The sequence below is a fragment of the Bufo gargarizans genome, chromosome 3 (assembly GCF_014858855.1).
Source record: "Bufo gargarizans isolate SCDJY-AF-19 chromosome 3, ASM1485885v1, whole genome shotgun sequence".
In the NCBI taxonomy this organism is placed as follows: domain Eukaryota; kingdom Metazoa; phylum Chordata; class Amphibia; order Anura; family Bufonidae; genus Bufo; species Bufo gargarizans.
In genome coordinates this window covers 269,913,400-269,927,571 of record NC_058082.1, presented here as the reverse complement: position 1 = coordinate 269,927,571, position 14,172 = coordinate 269,913,400, and the positions used below count along the sequence as shown (strand labels likewise).

Sequence of the window (14,172 nt, the reverse complement as noted above, 5' to 3'; positions counted from 1 at the left end):
GCGTTTTGCCTGATCATTTTAGGCTTTAAATACATTCCAAATGAAGCTTGATTGCTACCTTTCTATAGTTAATTTTCGGCTATAGCAGAACACTATTTCTGTGTGTAGTGAACAGTGGTAATTATCTTTTAATTAACTATTTTACCCCCATTATGGGTTACTAAACTGCTCTTACACCCACTTTGCCATGTTCTAGTTAATTAAGGAAAGTGTGGAGCATTTCTAATGAAGTCTGCGTAATGCCTCTAATGTGCTCTATGCTATCCATTATTTCACTGTACAGACACTTTTCCAATTATCTGCTTTACGACTGACTGAATATCAAATCCGCCTCAGATGTTTTGGGCATTCGCTGTAATCTAGGCGTTAATACTGGGTAATCTGTGATCTTGCTAGTGTTGGTGAAATATCTTCGTACTGTCAGATACACTTTACGCACATTTACACGTTTTTGGTGGTGATGAACTTAAGACGGGAAATTCGGAGCAAGTGATAGTTTTCGGTTTTTGCCCGGGTCTTCTCCAGTTTTCTGGCTAAAACCATTCATGTCATTGGAATTACATATTTATGTATGCAACACTCTGATTCACGGGACAAAGATCAGACAGTTTATCATATTAAGGGGAAAGAATGGCTATGGCCTCTTTGGTCTCATTTCCCTATTGCCCCTCAGTCACCACTAAGGTCGTCATCTATATGTATTGAGGGAGAGAATTGCCCTTTCCACATCTAATGGTTACCTAGCTTTTCGTGGAAAGCACAGACATAGCATATGCTTAATGAAGAATTATAATTACTTTATCAACAATGGCTCCATTACAACAGAATGATTTTATTGGGGAAGGGTGACATAATTATATGGAAGTAACCTTTAAGGAGATGTGTAAATGTCAGGGCAGTATTAAATAAAGCAAGGCTGCGGTAACTCACATTTTCTATCCAGATGTTGGTTTCTTATGCTCGCCCTCCGTATCTAAATTGGCGTGACGTGCTGTTCATGACTTATGTATGAAGCGCTGGAGGAGCGCCCCCCAGCTCTCTTCCTCAGAGCCCCTCAGCGTTTCATCAAATTCTCTTTTGTTAACCATATGATTTACCGGTAATAAGTTGTACAACTTTTGTGTAGTGATATGCTGATACTGAAAACTCATTTAGGCCCATGACTAATGACTTCTCATCTTGACACTTCCATAGGCGTTCTATAGCAAGTCTCTCTCCTCTGTTTTGATTGTGTCACTCCCACTGCCGCATTAAAATAATGGCAGAGAATTGTATCACTTCTAAATCCAAGAGCTCTGCAGATTTAATTCAGAAGAGGAGAGATAAAAGTGCCGGGATAATTGATTGACCTTGGGAGCCAGTAATAGCTGCTTAGTGGTTATCCAGCAAATTGCAATTTTTGCACTGAATTCTTTCTTCTGCTTTCCAGGTTACAGGCTGATTGGAAGCCATTCAGGTGTCAAGCTTTGCCGCTGGACAAAGGTATGTTGTTTCAATGACCATTACACCATTGGTCCATGTTCACACAGGGTACTTCTTGCTGCAGTATTTCACCATGGCTGCATCTGATGAGCCCAGAGAACAAAAACGAGCACTGCTCGTGAAGGACCAAACGACAAGTTTCAGATGTAACAAATAAAATGTGTTTTCTAATTTTTGGCAACACTTTTCAACATCGGAATGATTTCATGGTAAACTACGTAACCTCTCAATGTGAACTGTGGAAGGAAATGGCAGAGTACCCGGAGGACACCCACGCAAACAAGGGGACAACATACAGACTGCAGCAGATGCTGTCCTTGGTTAGATTTAAACCCAGGACCCCAGTGCTGTAACAGTTTTAACCCCTGAACCACTCTGCTTATTGATTTTTATATATATATATATATATATATATATATATATATATATATATATATATATATATATATATATATATACATATATATATATACACATACTTTTCTTTGGTCCTTCACCAGCAGCAACAACAAAACAAAATCCTCAATGTTCATTTTGCATTTGGTTGGGCATACTGTAGTACCCAACTGGGTGCAAGGCACCAAATGAAAATCTCATTTTTGGATTTAATTCATATAAGGCTTCTTTCACATCAACGTTATTAGCACCAGCAGGCTGTTTCGCTCTGCAGTTTTCATCTGGCTGATTCTCGCCATGGTTGCTGCCGGATATCCACCTATCCCCATTACAGGTGAAACTCAAAAAAATTAGAATAGCCTGCAAAAGTTAATTTATTTCAGTAATGCAACTTAAAATATTGTGAAAAGGTTCAATATTTTTAGGCTCAAAGTCTCACACTCTAGTCGGCTAATTAATCCATACCCCCTGAGCAAAGGGGACCTGAGATTGTGACTTTGGGGTTTCATAAGCTGTAAGCCATAATCATCCAAATTATAACAAAGGCTTGAAATGTCTCGCTTTGCATGTAATGAGTCTCTCGTATATTAGTTTCACCTTTTAAGTTTCATTACAAAAAATAAATGCATGATATTCTAATTTTTCGAGTTTCACCTGTATGTTCAGAAGGTCCGGATGGGAACGCAGTGGTATCCGGAGTAGCCTGCTGTATCTCTCAGCACTAGTATGAAACTAACACTATTACTGTGCGGTTGGCAGAGATTAAGTGGGCTTAGGCTACTTTCACACTCGCGTTTTGTGTGGAACCGTCATGGACTGATCCGTACAGATAATACAATCGCCTGCATCTGTCTTTAACACCATTGAAAGTCATCGGGGGAACGGATGAGTTTTCCATTGTGTCAGTGAAAACGGATCCGTCCCCATTGACTTGCATTGTGTGCCAGGACTGATCCGTTTGGCTCAGTTTGATCAGACGGACAACAAAACGCTGCAAACTGACCCGTTTTTGATTGCTTGTGAGAGCCCTGAACGGATCTCTCAAACGGAAAGCCGAAACGCCAGTGTGAAAGTAGGCTTAGAGGTGTGGCTTATTGTAAAAAAAAACAAAAAAAAACTAACAGACCTAGGTATGTGAACCTTTACATAAAACACTTGTATACCCCTTGTCTAGTATGATGTTGCTCAACTGCTTTTCTTTTCTCTCCTAGTCAATGCTGAGAGGAAGAGGAGGTTGTTATAAGCACACATTCTATGGCATTGAAAGTCACAGATGTATGGAAACTACTCCCAGTCTGGCTTGTGCAAACAAATGTGTGTTCTGCTGGAGGTAAACATTGCAGTTTATTTCAAATTTAGAAAAATCATTTTAATGTACAGTAGCTTATTACATAGCTAGCAATAAAGCCTGTTTTGTGAAAAAATGCCAGATTCTAGAAATCTTCACAGCTTGGATGCCACCACTTTGTCCCCTGTATGCCATTGCTGTCCCCTGTGTATCACCACTCTGCAAACAAATACAATGCACTCTAGAAAACTCGTTGGTCCTTTTCTTTCATTTTTCATGAAGCATGTGCAGGATGATAATCCTCCCAGGGAGGAGACGTGGGCCTGCCTTTATGTGTTGCTTCGTAGTATTTTATTTATTTTTGGATGTTCATATTTATTAAACTGACTATATAGACACACTGACCTCCAGTAATAGACCCCTCCACCCACTCACGACTCGCTTATTAAAGAAAGGATCGCAAGGCAACCCGCTCTTCTCTCCACGCTGGGAGCATCCACTACTTGGTTCCCTTCTACTAGCACATCGTAACCTGCTCTACACCCATACTGGCACACTGTCTTTTGAGCCTGCCACTCAAAACACACCATGCTGTAGCAGAGAAGAAGTGTATTAAGTAGTGGACTTGTGTCTTTAATATAAATAAAGATATATAAATTTAATCTTTCACCTAATGTTTGTGTGTGTCGTTAAAGATATCGACAGTATCCACTATAATAGGGACATCTACAGTACCCCGCCCCCTTAACACTGACCCCACCGTGCCACATCTCCTTAAAATGGGACCTCCATAGAAGCCCACCCCCTTAACTTTGACCTTCACAGCAGCTTGCCCCTTTAACAGGGAGTTCCACAGCAACCTATCCCCTTGACAGTGACCTCTACAGCAACCGCCCCTTAACACTGACCATAGATTATAGTCCCCTTAACTGTGACCTGCACCATTCCCTGACCAATATCCATCCCCTTAACAGTGACCTCCACAGAGCTCCGTTCCCTTAAAATGTGTCCTCCACAACATCCCGCCCCCTTAACAGTGACCTCCATAGCAGATCGTCCCCTTAACTGTGACCTCCACAACAGCCTGCTCCTAGGGTGGACAGAGGTCCGGTTTTAGTGCCGGACAGTCCGGCTTTCAGACTTCCTGTCCTCCATCTGGCACAGGGCCTGGATGGACACTGGAATGTCCTTTTTTACAGCTCACTCTCAGACAGCAGCACTGTGCTGTCTGAGCTTGAGCTGCAGGGAGAAAGTCAACCTCCCTCCACCCCTGAAGCTGACAGAAGTTGATTTTTACAGGGGCATGGCTTAGCGGGGGTGGAGTTTGTAAGTCTGTCTTTTGAGGGTGGCCTGAATGGCTACCCTACCTGCTTCTGAACTGTGACCTCCACAGCACTCCGCTCCCTTAACAGTGTCATCCACAGCACCCTTCCCCTTTAGGCTGACCTACAGCAGTGAAAAAAAAAATGGCTTTGTTATGGAAACCTGGTTTAAAACTGTGTATGTGGAGACTAAGGACCTGCGAGGTTCTTTTGGCTGATAAGGGTCATGTGACCAGTCTTCTATTGGCTTATGCATTTTGGGGGTATATCTCAAGAATGGTATGTCCTAGAGAGCTGAGACCTGCTCTAAAACCTTCCCGGACACCTGATGTACGTGTGCCAAATTTTGTGATTGTAAATGCGACCGTGCAGATTCCTTTAGCAGACATACATACACACACACCTACATACACTCAGATAGAGATGATAATCTATTTATATATTGTAAGGGATCGTCTCTTTTCAGGGGGTCACACTCACGGCTATCTTCGCAGACACGATTATAATGTCCAAACTCCTTGCTTTATTTCAGACACTTCAGCAAAAGCACAGGTTAAGAAGTCGCAGCTTCAACTTATCACGTGTGACATCCACACAAAATAACAAACCCTTGCCCGGCTAGGCTCTAACTAAACACATAAGCGTACCCCTGACTCACCTAGAGAGCCCTGTTCACACATGGAACACAAATGCGGCTTTCCTCAGCCATTCAGTCCAGCAACCTCCAGGCTGTGACACTTCAATACCTTTTGGGGGATTGTGGCCCAGTAGTCCTCCCGACTCTGGCCTCGTGATCCTTGTTTCACAGGCGTCACTGCGTCCCCCAAAGTTCAGGCTATCTCCTAGCCTCGTAGCCCCTCAGCCCACCCGGCCGAGACCACTCGCACAGAGCCTCACCAGGACTCTGCTTCATAAGACACTCCAGAGTGAGCCCCACCTAAGATCCAGTAGCGGGATTAAATAGGATCCCTGGACATGAGCATGCCTCAAGTCCCGGACTGGAACCTGGGAAAACACCTCAATGTTCACATTGCCTAATATATATATATATATATATATATATATATATATATATATATATATATATATATATAATTAGTTATGGTCTTTTAGACAGTTTTGATAACTGCTCTAAATATAGTTTATATATAAAACAGCGCATTTATTAGAGGCAGGCTGAGAAACCATGCCACAGCAGTTAGTTCTATGTATATCTGATTTAACCTGCCCTAGATTGGCTGATGGGGTGTCACACTTCAGGTACAGCGGAGACAGGAGCTCAGCACTGAACCTGGAAACTTTTGAACAGGTGAGTCCACACTATGCCCGGACCCTTGGAAATTACTTAGCACTCTCAAATAACCCTTTAAACAATCAATTAAAACCTGTGCCAGTGTGCTGTAATACTGCATGCCATGTTTTCGGCTGCATTGCTTCTGAATCTCAGCTGAATAGCAGCAGCCAATACTTGTTTCTACCCATACTGCCAGGTTACTCCATAGATAACACTGGGGGATCTCAGCAGAGGGACACTCGGTGATCTACTGATTGTTAAGGCTAGTGCTACACGACGCCGTGACACCTAGGGCACAACTAGACTGCAACATTTGTCGCGCGACAATTATTATAATAGGTTATGGTGTCGCACTGTGACGTGACAGTCGCAGAAAAATTAATCTTGGATGGATTTTTTGCTACTGTTGTGTCGCAGTGCTACACCATAGACTATCATTCTAAAAATTGTCGCGCCACACATCGTCGTTTAGCCATAGCCTACAAGTCCCTTGTAATAAGTCATTGTCTAAAATGGAGAGCCCCCATAAATACAGTGCTTTATACACCCATTATACGCCACATTTATGTAAGAATTCTGCGCATATTTTTTTAAATACATTGACACTAACTATATTCTCTATTTATAAAAAAAACTTAAAAAAAAAAAACTTTTGCTTGTCTTTGTTCCAATCCAAAGCATACATACCTATAACATATTGATACTCCTATAAATAATTCAGTCCCTGTTAGTTACCTCCTTTCTGACAGTTGCTGCAGGGTATATTTCAAGCAACCAGCCATGAATACCGCTCGGTGTAATGTTTTCAGAGGCCTCCACTAACTTGGCTTTGTGCAGTAATTCTTGCAACTCATGATAATTCTGGGAGAGTGCCATGAAGACATCTGATCTGATGAGAAGACCAATAGTTCACGCGTAGGACACATTGATTAATACACGGATGGCTGAGGCAAATAGAAGAATGTTTCCTTGTTCTTCAGAGTCATCTTTCAACAGCAATTCATTGCTTTCTGCAGCACCCCAGTCTAAGACAAGTTTGTCAGAACAGGAGTACGGACATAAAACCTGAGCTTTAAATCCAACGTTCTTCGTTCTCAGCCTGCAGTGATCTATCATTTGTTTTTAATATGCAGTCATTGCAGTAAATTAAGATGATCTGAAGATTAAGAAATGTGCTCCTTCAGGCATGTTTCTAGGTAGGCGGGCTAGATGCATAAACATTCTTGTGCTAATCAAGCATAAATAAATTTAGCTAGATTTTGTTTAACTTTTTGCAGCATTTTCCTAGTCTACAAATAAGATATCTTACTTTTTTTGCTTACATTCTTATCCATACATTTGCCCTCTACTGGAGTGAATCAGTGGGTATTCCCCAAGTCAAAGGACACTTTGTGGTGTAAACCTGCTCTTTCAGGTTCCTGTAACCATTGGTGTAGTAAATGTACCTGTAGACATTTAAAGGGGTTCCGCCGTGGTGACCCTTTCTCAGGATAGGTTATCAGTATCAGATTAGCTATTCAAAGCGATTGTGGTGCATATTATCTCCATTGTTGCAACAGCTCAGTGTAACTGCAACTGCTCCGTCAGTCACACGACCATATTTATGGGTCCGCATCTTTCCGCAATTTCGCAGAACGTATGTGCACCCATTAATTTCAATGGGCCAGCAAAAGATGTGGACAGCACCAAGTGTGCTGTCCGCATCCGTATCAACGTTCCATGGCCCCGCAAAAAAGAGAGAACATGTACAATTCTTGTCTGCTGTTTTGGACAAGAATAGGCATTTCTTTCACTGGGCTGATCTTTTTCTTTCATGGCCAGCATCCATGTTTTGCGTATCGGCAATTTGCTGACTGCAAAACATATACGGTCGTGTGAACGTACCCTCAAGTGCACATACTAGAGCCGCATAGCTAACCCTATGACTGTAGTGTGTGCGCATTCCCGCTTCACAACAAATTCTTCCACCATCGCTCATGATAATCTTCAAACCAATACCCGGAGTCTGTCGGCTCCAAAACACCCTCCCAACTAGAGTAAGCGGTGCTGAGTCCTACTATGTAATTTTTATCTTCATACTAACTTGCGTTCCACAAACCAGCTTTGAGTGGACTCCTTAAGTCCTCGCCATTATGTGCATGAGCACAGGAGTCCCCTCCTGGTTTGTCGGAGCACAGCGTTGGAATGCAATGGAGTATGAAGATTAGGCCCCATTCACGGTGACAGTGTCCGTTTTGCAGGCCACAAACTGGATCCGCAAAACATGGACACCGGCCATGTTCACCCAGCATGGCGGTGTGCACTCAAGATAGAGCATGTCTTATCTTTGGCTGTATCTCCTATGGATGCCTCTTCAATGGATGCATAAAGCGGGATAAACACGGGCGGTGCCTGTGGTTTGTGGTCTGCAAAACGGATAAGGCCATCACACAGTCTTGTGAATGGGGCCTAAAAATGACATAACTGGACGTGGCATCACTTACATCAGGCATCTCAAGCTGCGGCCCTCCAGCTGTTGCAAAACTATAGCTCCCAGCATGCCCGGAAAGCCTACAGGTATCAGCCTACAGCAGGGCATTGTGGGAGTTGTAGTTTTACAGCTGGAGGGCCGCAGTTTGAGATGCCTGACTTACACTATACACTGCTTACTGTAGTTTGGGGGGTGTTTTGGAGCTGACAGATTCTCTTGAAGCAGATTTTATTTTTGACTTGAGAGGAATCTATTATTGTATCAATAAATTGATTTGGATAATTAACCATTATCTTTGAGTCTATGGATTATGTATACCGTACGTATATTCACTGATTGAGAAAATACAATATGGAGTAATTTCTGTTATCTGAACCGTACGCTGCTCAACCTCAGCAATCTCTAAGATTAGAATTATCAGGGACGGCCGTGAAGTTTTTTACTTATTGGCTTGCTACTTGTAATTTTGCCGTTACCTTTACATTGTAGACATCATACCAATCCAGTGGGAACTGAATGGAGATGGAAGATGGACCAGCCGGAGATGATTATACAGGAGGCCATTGAAAATCACCAAAACCTGATCAAACAATTTAGAGGTAGGATCTAGTTATGATTGTTACATCTCTGAGGTTCTTTTACTGGCCCCCATCATAGATTGTTAGTCAGGAGGACATGGCAGACACCAAAATAGAAATGTGACTGACCACATCGTAGTTATTAGGTTCTGTCTGTTGCCATTGGTGTCTGTCACATGACTGATCCTACACTAAAAATTTTTGCTTTTCTGTTACCATAAGTGGACTGAAAAGTGGAAATTACGGAGAAGGTGTGAACCAAGCTTAAAAGGGCATTGATCAGCCGATCTGTACCTATGAAACTGGCTGACTTGTTACATGTGCGCTTGGCAGCTGAAGGGCATCTGTGTTGGTCCTCTGTTCATATGTGCCCGTATTGTTGACAAAATTGATGTTATAATACACCCGTGACCCCTGCCGATCAGCTTGAGCGCCGCAGCCTCTTCATAGGCCAGTGACTTCACTGTACATCGGTCACATGGCCTAATTGCAGCTCAGCGCCACTATACAATGTACAGCGCTGTGCTGTGAAAGCTGCCAGGAGCTTGCATCGCTCATTAGCGCTTGAGCTAAAACAGCTCATCGGTGGGGATGTCGGGACTTGGACACCCGCTGATGTGATGATGATGTCCTAGCCTGAGTATAAGGCCTTGTTCACACGTCAGTTATTTCCATCAGTTTTTGTGAGCCACAACCAGGAGTGGAGGCTACTCAGAGATTCGGTATAATGGAAAGATCGGCACCTGTTCTGTGTTTTTGACCCACATCTGGTTTTGGTTCACAATAACTGATGGAAATAACTGAGTGAACAAGGCCTAAGGCCCCTTTCACACGAGTGAGTATTCCGCGCGGGTGCAATGCGTGATGCAAACGCGTTGCACCCGCACTGAATCCGGACCCATTCATTTCAATAGGTCTGTGTACATGAGCATTGTTTTTCACACATCACTTTGTGCGTTGCATGAAAATCGCAGCATATTCTATAGTCTGCGTTTTTTCACGCAACGCTGGCCCCATTTTCACTGATGGTTGCTAAGAGATGTTTGCAAATATTCATTTTTTTATCACCCATGTGAAAAACGCATCAAATCGCTTTGCACTCAATAAAAACTGAATGCGATCATGAACTTGCTTGCGAAATTGCGCGTTTTTCACTGAACGAAACCTGCAAGTGGCCTAAGTTGTCATTATCTTTTCCAGGATAACCCCTTTAACAGATCCCGTCGACAAATTATTGACTATGGGCCCCATTCGACTACATTTAACTTATTTTGGTTTAAAAACCATATTTAATTGGTCTTTAAAAAAACAACACATTTCAATTGTCCATTACTGCCAATGCTGCCAGTTTGTTTTTCTCCTTCACAGTAGAACCCATCAGTCTATAATGCTTTTCTCTGGTCTCTTAGATCCTTCACATCTAATCTCTTTTTATTTTCTGATTGCACTTTTTTTTAACTCTATTTCCTGAACATGATTATGAGGGCGGCCATCTTGTGTGAGCTGTTAACAGCAGTTAGAAAGTATTAAGAAAATGTATTTACAGCAGCCCCCAGGTCCATAGACATAATGGTCAGGAGGGGACCTCATTGACTTATGAGAGAGTCTTATAGGCAGAGGGCGTTGTACAAGAAAAGAATAGATAAGATTTGACGGTGACCTATTGCAGGGATGGAAAACCTGCGGCTCTCCAGCTGTTGCAAAACTACAGCTATCTGCCTACAGCAGGGCATGGTGGGAATTGTAGTTTTCCAACAGCTGGAGGGCCACAGGTTGGCCATACCTGACCAGTTGTGAATGGTGGATCCTGTGTTCTCTTTACAGAGGTGATATCGTTACAGGCAGGATCAGAATGACAGATAAGCAGGTAAAGTGCATTTGCACAGGCCAGTAAGTTGTGTACCTATTAGGCTTATTGGCCAGTGCAAAAACTGCTGGATTTTAAGGAAAATTAAAAGTAACCATAAAAATAAAATAAAAAATACAGTATGTTGAATATAAACAATAGGTTATTTTCTGATGACACATTCCCTTTAAGCTGAATTGATATCAAATGGTTGCGGACAGCACACAAGGCGTCTATGTTCAGTCCATTTTCGTTTTGCTGACCCATGAAAAAGAATGGCCTCGTGCACACAACTGTAATTTGGGTCTGTGTGCCATCTGCAAGAAATGTGAATCTGCTGTGGATCCAAAATCCGGTGTTGTGCATGAGGCCTGAATGATTATGTATGAGCTCTCGGGAGAGCAGAGATAATGTCTGCAGACCGAGCGGTCGGGCAGCTTCTCTGAGGGCTGCAGAGGACAAATGCAAATAGAAAAAAATGTATTTGCGTTAATGTACTTTTTGTTTGTTGAAGTTTTTTTTGTCCATAACTTTTAAGTTGATAAGTTATAACAAATCCATTCTGGGAATAAAGAGGAAACTGTCCGGAGCAGAGGAGTTGGTTTTCTTGAACTGGATCATGATGGATTGACAGTAGCCCGGAAGCACTAAATCACTTCCAATAGCGAGTCTCCTATATGTGTTTAAATGAATGCTCACTGCTGTTTCCTTCCCTGCTCTGAATGTGCGGACCTGTGCGTCCGAGCTGTAGTTAGAACTAAAGAGTGAGGGCAAAGTCCTGTATAGGTGGAGAAGCAACGATGAGTCTGAGTGAACGCTAAGATATTCTTTCATTTTATAGATAAAAATAAATTGCAGCGGCGTGAGCTGTACATGTCCGCACTGATATAAATGATGCACGTGGCTGCACTACTGCTTTGTTTTAAACAGGGCTTCTAAAGAGAAATGTCAAGCCTTTACTTTTTATTTTATTTTGAGGTGTAGAAAGCTTTTTTCTTTGTTGTTAGATCAGGACCCAGCAGAACATTTGCCAGGGCATCACAGCTCCTCCGTCAGCTTGCCGTCACACCCTGGTACAATCTTTTCCCCAAGTAGGTTAGATACACGATGCCAGCCTTCCAGATGATGTAATAGAAAGCATGATTCATTAGACCAGGCTACCTTCTTGCATTCTTCCCTGGCTCAAATCTGGCGCTTAACTACCCATTTAGGTGTTTTGGTGGTGGACAAGTCGGTGAGCATTCTGACTGGTCTGTGGCTACACGACCCCGTCTGCAACATTAACTCTTTCAGCAGTTTGTGGAATAGTAGCTCCTCTGTTGGATCAGAACAGATGGGCTAGGTTAGGAACACGTGTGCATAAATGAGCCTCAAGTGCCCATGACCCTTTTGCCACCTCACAGGTTGACCTTCTTTAGACCATTTTTGGTAGGTAGTAACCAATGAGTAGTGGGACTCCGCACATTTCCTCCCTCTGATATGTACAGTGGGAATGGTGACTTCTAGTTGTCAATTTATTCATAAATGTGTAGGAGGAATAATGGGGAACAACATGGGGTTAAAAAAAAAGTATTCTCCAAGTATTTACTAAAATAGACTTGTCACGAGAGCCGACGGGTCCTCTTAAACTTAAATCAGTTAAATGGTTTCGAAGATCTCTGCATCTTCCAGCACAATTACCGTTAATGAATTTTGGAGCTGATGGTTGGGGTTATTGAATTATGTAAATCCAGTTAATTACGGTGCCTGCTCTGCATGCAGAAGTATTGGTTTGTGGGTGCTTGTAAGGGTATCATTGAGAAATCTCACTGGCGCTGCTGATGACAGTACAGAGCCGCAAATCTGAATGGAACTGTTCTGGGATCTGCCTTTCACTGACTTGTGAAATTGGATGACTTGCTTCCTGAGGGGCTCTTTCAGCCTGTTAGAGGTATTAATAATTGTCAGGGAGATGTGCATCAGTGTAACAGATGAACAGTATCTTATTGACTACATACTCTGTTTGGTTGCTGAAGACTAGATAATTGATTGAACTTTACTAGTGATTTTTTTTTACTTCAGCTTGCTGTTTATTCCCAGTCCACCTAAGCAATGTTTCTTTGTCTTGAGCTGCAGACACTGACTGCAGGCCAAGGCCGCGGTTCCATCTGTTTCTATATAGTATTTTTCCAACTTTAACTGAAGAGGTTCGTCTCTGTTTTTACGTTTTTGGATTCCTCTGTATTTTTTTTTTTGTCTGTGGTGTGTGTTTTTTTTTTTTTTTTTTAAATCCTAAATTGTCAATGTACTTTCTTGAAAGTTAGCACAAATTAATAATATTACTCACAAATATAAGGAGGTTTGTGAGATGTTATTAGGGAAATGGCCAGGCTTGCCTCTTTAGAGCCACTTCTTATCACTTGCCACCTGAACTTATCATTCAGCCTCTGTTCATACCAAACATCTTTGAATGACCAGATCCAACTCACTATAAACTCTGACGGATCAAGTTCCATGCTGTTCATGGAAGTTTATGGAGAGTTGAGGGTGAGGAGTGAGCTGCTGGTGGGAGACAAAGACAGGTGCACACAGAGATGCTACTAGCTCTATGGTTTCTATCTCACTCCAGTGCTGGCTTTACATCCACACTCTCCAGTACTCTTGTATAATGTTCTCCATGCTGCTGCTTCTGGGAAGGGGGGGTGCTAGAGAGATAATGGAGCAGGGCCTACTCTTTCTCTGTGTCCACGCGGAGACATTATAGCAGCCAGTCTTCACCCATTAGCTGATAGAAAACTTACAATTAGAGATGGAGCTTACAGAGGGGAAAATGTTTAAAACTGCCCAATACAAGTCATATGGTCAGATATAGTGTTACTCCTCGTGTTAAACACTACAGCTAATTCTGAAAAGTCACCACAGACGCTTTAAATGTTAAAATGGTGACATAACATTGTAGGTACCTGCAGATGTTCTTTATATTTCTTTATGGACTTGCATGTGGATTTCACTGCATTTCAATGAGTCTGCAGCAGAATCTGCATGTGCTACATGGTTAAAGTGTAACTGCCGTTTCATTTTTTTTATACCCTAATTGTATAGTACATCCTGCTGTATAAAAGCTTTTGTGCTTAAAAATGTAATCCATTTTCAGTTTTACCTGTTCACTCCCAGAAATGTGTGCTACTTTCGTATTCTTCAGCCTCTTCTCGCAGCGTTGTCATGTGCAGCTGTCTCCTCTCTGACATAAACAAGAGCCTGGGAGAGCACTGGGAGGAGCACAGCCCTGTGTGCCTGGGCTCGGGCAGAATGTGGAGGGGGGCTGCTTTAGATGGTGATAGCTCCTGAATGGTAGCAGCTAGAAACATGCAACTGGTCTTGTTTGAAAGCTGACATTCCAGGCTTTTATACAAGACAAGAATCGCAGGTAAAATCTGCTTTTATATTCACTTTCAGCAGCATTCACAGCATCCAGATTTCTATCAGTGATGTCATCCCCTGTACTGAACATATTGCT

The 14,172-nt window shown here is 42.5% G+C and overlaps 1 protein-coding gene and 1 long non-coding RNA gene across 2 annotated transcripts in view; one reads left to right on the top strand and one right to left on the bottom strand.

The window, feature by feature from the left end:
* The window catches only part of LOC122932615, a 55,610-nt gene extending 41,753 nt beyond the window's left edge, over positions 1–13,857 (bottom strand). Inside the window, exon 1 of the long non-coding RNA XR_006388325.1 lies at positions 13,816–13,857. This is a non-coding gene — a long non-coding RNA (uncharacterized LOC122932615). The remainder of the gene's footprint in view (positions 1–13,815) is intronic.
* Positions 1–14,172, top strand: part of LOC122932614 (S-adenosyl-L-methionine-dependent tRNA 4-demethylwyosine synthase TYW1-like) — a 182,935-nt gene that overhangs the window by 78,162 nt on the left and 90,601 nt on the right. The window contains exons 9-11 of the mRNA XM_044287122.1: positions 1,430–1,482; positions 3,090–3,208; positions 8,742–8,851. Coding sequence (XP_044143057.1) covers positions 1,430–1,482; positions 3,090–3,208; positions 8,742–8,851 — 282 coding nt within the window. The remainder of the gene's footprint in view (positions 1–1,429; positions 1,483–3,089; positions 3,209–8,741; positions 8,852–14,172) is intronic.